The sequence below is a fragment of the Danio aesculapii genome, chromosome 24 (genome assembly GCF_903798145.1).
Source record: "Danio aesculapii chromosome 24, fDanAes4.1, whole genome shotgun sequence".
Classification (NCBI taxonomy): Eukaryota; Metazoa; Chordata; class Actinopteri; order Cypriniformes; family Danionidae; genus Danio; species Danio aesculapii.
Window position 1 is genome coordinate 35,864,501 of NC_079458.1, and position 12,350 is coordinate 35,876,850.

At 35.4% G+C, this 12,350-nt stretch overlaps 2 protein-coding genes across 2 annotated transcripts in view; one reads left to right on the forward strand and one right to left on the reverse strand.

The window, feature by feature from the left end:
- Positions 1-12,350, reverse strand: part of nell3 (NELL (neural EGFL like) family member 3) — a 58,552-nt gene that overhangs the window by 43,695 nt on the left and 2,507 nt on the right. The gene's annotated exons all lie outside the window — the stretch shown is intronic.
- apbb1ip (amyloid beta (A4) precursor protein-binding, family B, member 1 interacting protein) overlaps positions 1-12,350 on the forward strand; it is a 45,315-nt gene that overhangs the window by 26,236 nt on the left and 6,729 nt on the right. The window contains exons 7-11 of the mRNA XM_056450158.1: positions 2,689-2,810; positions 3,057-3,131; positions 4,131-4,274; positions 6,565-6,675; positions 11,446-11,544. Coding sequence (XP_056306133.1) covers positions 2,689-2,810; positions 3,057-3,131; positions 4,131-4,274; positions 6,565-6,675; positions 11,446-11,544 — 551 coding nt within the window. The remainder of the gene's footprint in view (positions 1-2,688; positions 2,811-3,056; positions 3,132-4,130; positions 4,275-6,564; positions 6,676-11,445; positions 11,545-12,350) is intronic.

Genomic DNA, 12,350 nt, shown 5'->3' on the forward strand with positions numbered 1-12,350 from the left:
AACTGAGGAAAGTGTTGACACATCCAACTGTTAATTTCATCAATGCATAGGCAGATGGTGCCAATAGGGCTGTAGTCATCAGGCAATAAGGCTAAATAGATCTGAGTGTCATCAGCATAACTGTGGTTAGAGATTTGGTTCTTTCTCATTATTTGGTTCAGTGGGAGCATAGTAGGTTGTTTACAGCTCCTTGCTTTCAATGACTTCACAAATGTGGCTAAAAGATATGAATAGATCCTTACACTTACCTGCTTTCCCACACTCCACTTCACCATGACTCGCATGGGTTTCTCAGCCATTACTTTGTCCCCAAAGATTTTCCAGAGATTTTCAATCAAGTTTACATCAGGACTCTGGGCTGGCCATTTCATTAGATTACATTTCATTTCATTACTTCGATGTTTTCAGCTTTGTATAGGAACAATTTGACCTATTTTGCTTTGAGATGGAGCTCATTGTCCTGAAAAATTGCTGTCTGATTTGGTGATGAACATAAAAAAGGAAGTGCATTTCTTTAGAAGAATCTCCCGATAAACTTTAACATTCATTCCGTCATATAGCTGTATAAGAGACCAACTACCACTGCAGAAAACCTTACCAAACTATGACTTTTCACCTTCACATTTCACTGACTGTTGTACACACTTTGAGTTCAGTCTTTCCGCTATTTGATAACAAATGTTAAATTAAACCTAGCTTCATCATCGAAATGAACTTTGGACCAGTTCTCTGCATATAGCGAAGATTTGTCTGGCCTTTTAGTTTTTTTTTCTGGACAAAGCCTTATTTATTTCAGTTTAGCTGGAATAAAAACAGTTTTTACTTTTTAATTTTGATGTAAAATGATTAGTATTAGCTTCCTTAGGAAATAGTTATTTCCAGAACAAACCAGTCATCCAGTAACTTGCCCTCTAGTGAACCCAAGTTAGGCCTTGTATTTGCTTATATACAGTATATAGGCAAAAGAGAATCTAACAATCATGGGTACAATCAGACGAAGTACTTTGGAAAATTGTTACACCTATGTTAAATTTAGAAAAGCATCATTCTCGCATGATGACTCCTACTGTGAGTGACTTATAATCATAAGAGAAATGATGAGAGATCATTTTAACAGCTGACACAGACACAGTATATTTGCATATAATTGTTTATGTTCTATTTGTACTCTCTCTCTCTCTCTCTCTCTCTCTCTCTCTCTCTCTCTCTCTCTCTCTCTCTCTCTCTCTCTCTCTCTCTCTCTCTATATATATATATATATATATATATATAGATAGATACCAAAAATAAGTACACTAGTTTCATATTGTATTGCACAACACTTACAGTGCTATTGAGGTGGAATACGTGTAAAGGGACATGTTTGATGGTTTTTTAAGTGTGAGTTAAGGTGTAAAGGATGGGTCAACGCTGTAAATTTAAATATAATTAAAGAAATTCATTTACGGATTTACATGCAGATAATTCTTAAAAATAAGTACAATGTAAAACATGTACTGTACATAATAAGAGCATTGTATCAAATCATTAATTTAAATGTAAGGTACATTGCAATTAAGTTCACTTAATATAAAGTGGAACCAAATTATTTTTTATATCTATAAGTCAACATAAAATATTTAATCTTAAACATTTAATTCCAAACAAAAGGTAATTTAATAAAGGGATAGATCACCCAAAATAAAAATGACCTCAATTTATTCTCCCTCGTGTGGTTTTAAACCGTTATGAGTTTCTGTTGAGCACAAAATAAGATATTATGAAGAATGCGGGCACCCGCTGACTTCTATAAATATAGGAAAAACAATTACTATGTAAGTCAATGAATACCAGCATTCCTTAAAATGTCTTCTTTTGTGCTTAACAGGTTTTCAGCATGTGAAGAGTGAGTAATTGATGACAGATTTTTCATTTTTATTTTAGATGATCAATCCCTTTAATATGTCCTTCACTCCAAAACTATAAGTGGTTCTTCTTTTAAGAACTGTTCACTGAAAGGTTTATTGCAAAACCCAAAATGGCTCCTTTATGACATCGCTGGGAAAACCCCTTTATTTAGCTTTATTTTTAAGAGTGTACATCATCCCTTAGTGTGCTCTCATCGAGTTGAGGGACACAGGAAATCATACACATGCTCAGGGAAAATAGCTTCCATTTATTGCCTGTGAAGCAGACTCACACCATGGCTTTAATGCCAGTAACCACATTAAACGTCAGACCACCCGTAAGCTGTCTTCATTCGCGTTTTTAATCAGTATATGTGGTCTTCAGCGGAGAACCTGCAGACAACCTCGAACATACTAGACCATAATGTCTGTGTTGGCACCAATGCAGTGGGAGGTACTGTGGGCTATTAAAAGGTTAGCTATCCAAAATGAAAGCCATTTTTGTCACTTGGATGGATGAACCCGATGAACAACGTAGTCTTGCATAGACATTTTCCAAGATAACGTTGGTCCTGTTTTGAATCTGCCACTATGCTGATGCATAAGCGTTTGTAGCTCCGCTCTCTTTTTAAAACAGCACAATCTCATTTGAATTTAAAGCAACCATCACCAAAATGGCTTAATTTGGATTAAAGCCTAAAAGGGGCAGCTTCAAAGAGTTATAAAAATATACTTGTGTGGAATTTTGAGCTGAAACTTCACCAAAATGCTAAGATCTGAAGTGAATGTGAACTCTCCACAGAGCGGGCCTTCGAGGACCACGAGAATCTAGTGGAGCCTCTGTCTACATGGACAAGGGACACTGAAAACAAAGTGCTTTTCCAGGAGAAAAAAAACAAGTACGAAGTGTTCAAAAACCCTCAGGCAAGTATTTGGACCGTTTTTAGAAGCTCTAAAAATAATGTTACTTTTCCCTCACAGTATATTGTTTCCTCCGTCTGTAAGAATTGTGACATTTCCAGCCTTAAAGGAATTCACTAACTTCTCCATTTCTAGTAGTCTGAAAATGGAACAGAGATCAGTAGAACTTTGAGAGATTTAACTGGAGTGTGATTAAAAGGTCTTTAAAGAAGTCCCATGATGAACATGAATTTTGGGTTTATTCTGCAGATCTTTTATTTGTGGAAAAAGGATAAGAAATCTCTAAAGGACATGAAAGAAAAAGACAAAGAACAACTTCTGGAGGTACATATGAGTAATGTAATTTTATATTTATGTAAGTAACAGAAGTATTGTTGAGCACAAAAGAATATATTTGCAAAAATGTTGGAAGCCAGTAGCTGCTACTGGCCAGCAAGCACAGGATGTCAACAAGACGTCAGATTGACGTTGTACCCCAATGTCATGGGGACGTTGCATTTTGTTTGGAAATGAAAATCGTGTTGACGTCATAACATAATGTCAGGTCAATGTCAATGCCAACCTAAAATCAACATCTAATGATGTTAGAGCTTGACGTTGTGTGGATGTTACCACTATGACGTCTATCAGACGTTGCATTTTTTGCCATACCTGATGAATAAATGTCAGTATTTGACATCAATATTATGTTGGTTTAAGATGTTGGCTCAATGTTGGATTTTGGTCACTTTCCAACACAACCTAAAATCAACCAAATTTCAACGTCATTTAACGTCGTTGTCCATAGACGCTGGCTAGACATTGAATTTTGGTCACCTGACGTCATGACCTAAATCTAACCTAATATTAACTTCCTATGATGTTGGGTGCCCGCTGGGTGGCTTCCAACATTCTTCCAAATATCTTCTTTTGCGTTCAACAGAAAAGCAAAACACTTTAAGATCTGGAACCACCTGAGAGTGAGTCGATAAATCCCTTTAATCAATGCATGCTAGTTTGGATGATTTTAAAAAATAAACATATAAAGATTTCTTCTAAAATATTCCTCTGAAATGAGAATTTTTCTCAGCCTCCTGTGTGAAGGTTCAATAATTTCACTATTATGACAAAGAATACGTTATTTTCATTGCCTTTAAAGTGAAATAACTGAACATAAACATAGGAGGCTAATAAAGATGAACATTTTAGATGGCACTTTGCACTTTCTGAACTCTTCATATTATCAACATTCACTCACCCTCATGTCATGTTCCACAGAAATCAGAAAGTCAACACAGAATGAGTGTAAGTGAGTGATTTCTAGTACTGTATTTCTGGGTGTAGGAGAATTTCTGTGGAGCCTCGGTCATTGTGCCTGACCTGGAGGGCATTCTGTATCTGAAGGAGGATGGCAAAAAATCCTGGAAACAGCGCTACTTTCTTCTGAGGGCCTCGGGGTTGTATTATTCACCCAAAGGCAAGACCAAGGTCAGCTCAAGCAATGCAGACAGTATTGTTTAAACAAATTCAAATTTAACAAAACCAAATCATTAATTGATTTACTGATAATTAAAGTGCTACTATACAATGGTCCTAACATATTGCCTATTTTACATTCAACGCATTAGATTTACATTAAATATCTTCAGAGAATCCAAAAAGGTATACACTTAGATAACGTTTTGATTGTCACTTGTACCAGCTATGAAATTTGCTTGTTGTAGATCACATTGCGAAACACTGATCTTAAACCTTCACTAAATTTATCCAATGGTGTTTTCCAAAGGAAATGTTAGAGAAAAGTGCACTGCGACCACATAGATTTACCTTGATTTTATATTGCTTTAATAGTGAGCCACCCAGCAAACTGACCATGCCAGAAAAGCTGATATGTTGATAGATACTGTAAGTGAGACGAAAGTATTTAATTAAAAATCATAGACACTGTTTAGTTGTTTGATGGTATTTTAAGTAATGTTGTGCAAATAGCTTCATGGAAAAAATCTTTATTTGTCGATAATATGTCCATGTAATTATAATTAAAATGAAAATGAAGAAAAGATAATGCTGTCATACTAGCTTATGGCTTCATTATATGTAGTAACTGCAATTGAAATAAGCATTTCAGTAAAAAAATATAGGCTGAAGCATGTATTTTCAGTTTCTCAATCAGCAGTGTGTTGTATTCTCAGACCACATCAGTAGCAAGTTGCTGTACTTGATCTGCGCCAATAATCAAAGCAGCAGCAGTGTAGCAGATCTATTCCAGCAAGACCAAACACACAAACATATTCATTACCATATAATCTCTACAAGAGTTGGCATGACAGAAACGCAGTTCAAAAGAGGCAATAGGAAGAGACTCTATCATTCCTGAAGTACCAAGAGAAAGAACCGAATCTGGACTGCCTGGAATGAGTCATAGCTTAAGTAATTAAAGTCTTACTTCCCACACAAACCTGCAGAAGTTTAAAACAAACATCTCGTGCTAGTCTATGGTCTTCATGGACCGCCCACAAACAATGTCAACTTTGACTTTCAATCACTGTACACTCTCAGAAATAAAGGTACGCGAGCTGTCACTGAGGTGGCACCTTTTCAAAAGGTACACATTTGTACTTAAAGGGTCAATATTGGTACCTCAAAAGTATATATTAGTACCTAAAAAATTTAAGAGGAACACTTTTGTACTTTTTAAGTACTAATATGCACCCTTCAGGTATTAATATGGACCTTTGGGGTACAAATTTGTACTTTTTGAATAGGTACCACCCCAGTGACAGCTCGTGTACCTTTATTTCTAAGAGTGTAGTTTCATATGAGGCTTTATGGTTGTTGACATTTTGAGGAGGCCCTGTTTTCTGCACTGTGAAAGCAATCTCAGTTCCAAATGGTAAGGATATTAAGGCTTATGTAGAGTAATTTCATACTTGCCTCATTTATGGTGTGCAACAAATTAAGGCATTATCACTGACCTAAGCCAATGGATTTAGGTCAACCTGCACAAGTTTAATATTGGGCTTTGTCAGTGCCCTGAAATTATATTTTTAAATAACAGTTACATAGTGGGGAAAGAAACACAAACCTGCTGCATGCGTGGGTTGGATAAACTCCACTTTTTTGTTAACATTGACATCACAGTACCACATGACCAAAACAAGGAGGAAGAACTCCGCACATAGCAACTGTTGCCAACAAAAATGGCGAATTACAAAGCTGTGTCCACCCCAGCCTCTATCCTGCAGCTCTGTCTGTTTTTTTAGAGTGCGACATATGGCTGTGGCATATTATACTATTTTAACCAGTTTACCTGTGCCCATCTTGAAACTTTTCAAATCCGCAAAAAGCAAAAACAAGATAGTTCCCACATGGATAGTGCCTAAATAAAATCTCACCCATGAGAAACATCCAACACAATTTCACGGCAATTCGTAACTTTTGATTTAGTGGCTAATGCGTATAAATTCGTACAATCTAATTCGTACAATTACAAATTAACAATTTTCTCGTGAGATCAGCCTGGAAACATCACATATCATTGTTAGACTAACGAATATGGTAAACTGACACCATTATTACTGGTGGAGCTGATGCTGCACTGTATATTATGAGAAATTAAAAATGTTTTATTGACATTGAATTCATGTATACTTATTGTAGGATACCTCAAAATACCATGATAGTGGCACTTTAAACCTTAACGCATCTAAATAATGTCATACTTTGTACAAAGTCTATGTACAGTAAATGGTTTAACAGATTTCTGTCTCTCCATTAGGCTTCACGGGATCTGGTGTGCTTGGTGCAGTTTGACAATGTGAACGTCTACTACTGCAAAGAATATAGAAACAAATACAAAGCACCAACAGACCACTGCTTTATGCTCAAGGTACAAGGTTTCTTTGATTGGTGCAGAAAATTTTATATTGATTGTTACAGTGAATTAACATTACAGTGAAAATAAAGCTTCCACACAATTTATTCATGTTGTTCCAACACACTCCCCAGAAGGGTTGCGGCTGGAAGGGCATCCGCTGTGTAAAACATATTCAGGAGTAGTTAGCGGTTTATTGCTCTGTTGCGACCCCTGGTAAATAAGGGACTAAACTGAAGGAAAAATGAATGAATGAATATTCCAACACAAGTCGATTAAGTTAGCTTAACAAATTTAAACATAAAACAATTTAGTTGTTTCAGCTCATTTGAATAAGTAGTTTAAACAAACAGCAAACTTTCTTGTGTGCGTCTAAAAACAATATTGCATGTGCAAAATATACATGAATTGACTGCTAAATTAAATTAAAAGAGTTTAGGGTAATGTTTCACATTTAAATTTTATCTCTTGACCCAATGAAATATAAATAATTTGCATTAAACTATTTTTTTCTATCTCCATAAGAACAATTTTAAATAACCTAGTACAAAGCATATTTGTCTTGTTGAAGAAAACAACAATTCCCATAACATGTTCCTTCATCTAATTTTTAAAAATGGTAATGGTTTCACTTTTAATTTTGATCCATTGAGCCAATGTAAAAATAAATCATTTGACAATATTATTTAAGTCCATGAAAGTACAAAGCACATTGAGTTTCTGTTTATCACGCATGCACTGGCCTGTGTGAGTAACTTAAAAATCTTATATTGGTCAAAACAAATATTTCTTAGTTGAGCTCTTAATCAAAAACATTTATATTTAACTCTGTTTTGAACTGAAAATATATTACTTGAAAATTAAACCAATAATATTAAACAGAAATGAAAGATACATTTTCAATTGGTGGAAGTACTTGAATTTTCTTTCAGTGTTGTTCTTTTTACTTATGGCCTATATTTGTTCAACTGCAAAAAGTACAAATAATTGTAAGCATTTTTATTAATTAATAACCTAATATTATGCCTGAGAACCAAGTGTTTATGAATTATTTATCCAAACTATTTGTCCAAACTCGGTCCTGGAGGGCCAGTGTCCTGGAGAGTTAAGCTCCAACCCTAATCAAACACAGCTGAATTAACTAATCAAGCTCTTACTTATAACATCCTGGCAGGTGTGTTGAAGCAAGTTGGAGCTAAACTCAGCAGGACACCGGTCCTCCAGGACCGAGTTTGGACACCCCTGGTTTAGGATGTATTCAAAAATCATTCATGTCACTGTGTTACTGCTATATGTGTATTTTGTATAATATTAAGTTTATTTGTAGGTTACTACATCGCAAAAACAGTTAACTGAAGCTTAATATCATCTAAATATAGGTGTCTGTTTTGCACAAAATATTTTAATAATGATTAATAATAGATTATATCATATTTAATGTCTAAATATTAGTTTTTGTTCGAAAGAAAGAATAATACACTCAAAAATAGCTGCTTGTTCAAACTACTTATTAAATATGAGTTAAACCAACACAATGCCTTAAGTTTTTAGAGTTTTTTTGGTGAGAGGGGCAACTTAATTGTTTTATATACGATTAATTGAACTTAATCCATTTGTTTTGGGACAACATGAAGAAATTGTGTGGAACCAATAATTTTTTCACAGTGCTCATTTTTCCTTAAAATATGCTGAGTTGAAGGATATGTGGAGAGGTTTTTATAGCCGCAGAAAGTCTCTCGATTTTGACATCCATTTTGAAATCAAACTCAAAAAACATCTCTCTGTCCTCAAAGATAAAGTTTGGGACCTAAAATGAATCCCTGTTATTTCAGCAACAAACTGCTGTTTTATCAGTCGTGGTCATGGACATAAAAGACAGGAAGCTCAGAGCTCCAGAAGCTGTGAATCACATGCCTCTAAAAGCATCCATTTCCTCTCGAGTTAGCAAGTAGGAGTGTGCAATCGTGTGACCGGGTCAGAGGCTTGATAGATGACCCTACTGCACCCCTTCAAAATGCTCCATTGGTTTAAAACTACATCCAATGAAATTCCTATTTAATTACTATTGTTGTAAAAATGGCAACCCTGTTGTTTAGGCAGTAAGGAGCAACTTTAGCTTAGATATAATAATAAGGGCTCTTTGGGTCTACAGGTCATTTATCTGACATTTACACACCATAAATCTGCTTAGTTCTCTTTCATAAGTGTCGTCTTATATACCACTACTCAGGCTGGTAGGTGTAAACACAGGGCTGCTAAGCACAAATTGTACACTGATTATTTCAAGGTGTGTGCCTCCTCTTTGCCTGCAGCTTATATATATGATAATTAGCCAAATGACTACCCTTGAAGATAAAAGCCAATGTATTGCATTGGAACTTCCTAAATGCAGGAAGTGGTTGGGAGCCATCTTTTCATGCTTAGCGGGCAGGGCTAATGTTAGCCAGGACTACACACAATTTAAAAGAATAGGGGTTTGAAGATTCACCAAAGGCTGATATTGCTTAGGCAAAGGCCTCCAATTAAGAAACAAAACAGTATTTTATAGTTTACCAGGGTTTCTGCAGGTTTCACCAAGTCAAATTTAAGACCTTTTTAAGACCATCAAGAATTAAATTTTAGACTTATAACGGAGGCCAGCTAGCGAAGTGCTATGCAGGTAAACCTCATGCCTCTGACCTCAAAAGGTGCTCTATCGACAGATGATAGAGACCATGGTCTTTAGCCTCCATGTTAGAGCAACCAACTCCCATTCAAAGAATCGCTGGTTCAATCCCAGCTCAGAATCGGTTGGAGCAGGACCGGTGGGTTACGTTTATATAGGGCTAAACGCTAAGTACTTTTTTTTACTTGCTCCATCAAAAAACTAATTCTAATAGTTAGTTATGTCTTAGCCATATTTTTTAAATAATGAGTCAAAACAAGCAGAGCCTAGTTGTATACAAACTAACTTAGAAACACTCTTTAAAAAGAAAAACTTTAATAAACTAAATGTATGCACAACAAACTGTTTTAATATTAATTATAAATAGAGTATTGCTAAAAGGTTTATTGAAATGTATTGTTGGAGATTTGATGTGTGTTGAATTGATTGGGTAGCTTTACATAAACAAAGGAAAATTAAGACTTGTTTAAAATTTTAACAATAACTTAAATTTTATTTAAGACCTACGAAAACAAAATTCTGTGAATTTAAGACTTCTTAAGGCCTAAAATTTAGTTTTTGAAATTTAAGACATTTTAAGACTTTTAAGACACCCTGTTTACACAAAATAACATTTTATAAAATGTAGTAATAATGAATATTGTGTGTTTTCTTTTTAAAATTCCAAACACATTACTCATCTTTAATAAACTATAAATCTATCCAGATATCTTTCAACAATGCTCTCTCACGGCAGTTTGTAACTTTTTGATATAGTGGCTAATTCAAATGAATTCGTACAATCTCACTCGTACATTTTAGTAGAATTTGCTCATCCCCCAATGACGGTTGGGTTTAGGGGTGGGGTTTGTGCCACGCCTCCTTTTTAATATCGTACACTTTTGTTCGAATTAACTACTAAACTGAAAAAACGTAAAATAGTTACATTTCCTCGTGAGTTTATGCAGTTTTTAAAAGTCTCTTTAACATGACAATAAATATAATATCAAGTTTGCCACACATTGTACTTAACAGGGACATATGAAATGAAAACTACTAAGAACCTAAAAGCAAGCTTTGCATCACTCATTTCTACTTCATATGTATTTGTTCCAGCTGCAACCCAGTACTGGGAAACACCCTTACACTCTCACGTTCATCTCTCATAAACTCCAGCCAATTTAGTTTACCCAATTCACCTATACCGCTTGTCTTTGGACTGTGAGGGAAACCGGAGCACCCGGAGGAAACCCATGCAAACATGGGGAGAACATGCAAACTCCACACAGAAATGCCAACTGACCCAGCTGGGACTCGAACCAGCGATCTTCTTGCTGTGCTAACCACTAAGCCACCCCAGTTGATCATGGATTCTTTGGAGCCTGCCTATAATTATTGTCTTTACACACAGTTACAAATACCTGTTTTACTTTTCTTCTGTCTGCACTTCTTAATTTTCCAAAGCTCTCTATAGAAATAAATAGGAATATGTAATATATGTTAGGCTACTGTTATAAATTTGTTAAAAAAAAAACAAATAATAATAAAAAATAATAAATAAATAAATAATAATGCTACTAGCTTAAAACTCTAGTTGGACAAAGTACTGATAATTTCATACTTGAGTAAAAGGCTGTTTTACCAACATCAGCCCACAAATAGCAAAAAACCTTCAGGGATTGCAGCAAAATCGGGTTCACTGAAATGTTGATGTGTTGTTAAAGAAGCATGATGAATCATCAAATCCATTTGTAATACTTTCCAAGGTTGTTTCAGGCTATGTTTAGGTTAGGATGGGCTTTGTTTGCCAAGTAATTGGAAAATAAAATGCAAACACATGGTGAAGTACAAAAATAAACCAAATAATCAACATAGACTATGCTCCAGTAAAAAAGAAAAAGGTCATGCATTCTTAACGCATTTTGGGCAATAACTGAACAGAAGCACAGTTTTAATATAATCCCTTTTAGGACTAATCCTAAAGTGAGCATTAGAAGATAGTTGGCTATCATAAATGTGATTTTAGACTGCCATCTACTGTTAATTCAATGAAATCACCATATATATTGGCCTTCAACAAGCTTAAATCAATGAACACAGCTTTGCATTGTATTGATTTGGTTCCTCTGATCTGTTTACAGCATCCTCAGATTCAAAAAGAATCACAATACATCAAGTATATGTGCTGTGATGACGAGTGGTCCATGAATCTGTGGGTTACAGGGATACGTGTTGCCAAGGTGAGCGTAAACCCACCAAAACACCTCACATTTTTTGTGAAAGCATTTATTTTATTTTCTTGTTATCGTTTTATTGGTCTCTTGTATGACAAAATGAATTAAATATATAGAGAGGTATACAGTAATATATTGTCCATAGTTAATCCCATACCCTGACCCCACGTTCATTAACTCAATTAACAAAACAAGAAAAGTAAATATATAAATACCAAATTAAGTATATGAGATGCATAAGTAAATAACATCAGAGAATAACTGCTGACAGATGAAAAAAAATTAAACTAATTAATAATAATAATTAGCCCTCTTTGGCAGGGGTGTCAAACTCCTGGAGGGCCGCAGCCCTCACTAAAGCTGTGGTCAAACTAGAGTTTGAGCATGCAAAATTTTGTAGTACGTTGCTGCGAAAAGGGGCGGGATTAAACAAGATAATTATACATTTAAATTTTTGTCCAGGCAGGTCATGTTTTGATCCTCGGTTGGTCTCACGCAGTCAAGTGATGCGATTTCACAGGTCAAAATTCACCAAGCTTGAACTTTGCAACGCAGCAAACTGCGAAATTTGTCGCACGAGCTTGTTTCCAGTCTGACGCAATCGTGTGCGAATGAATGGAAGTCTATGAGGAGAAAAGTCCAGTGTGACTGCAGCTTTACTTGTACTGTAAGTTTCAAACATGCCTAAAGAACTCCATTAGTGTGATCAGGTGAGTTTAATTTGGGTTGGAACTAAACTGTGCAGAACTCCGGCCTTCCAAGAACTGAGATTGACACCTGTGCTCTATGGCAACCAGTTTTTTGGCCCACAA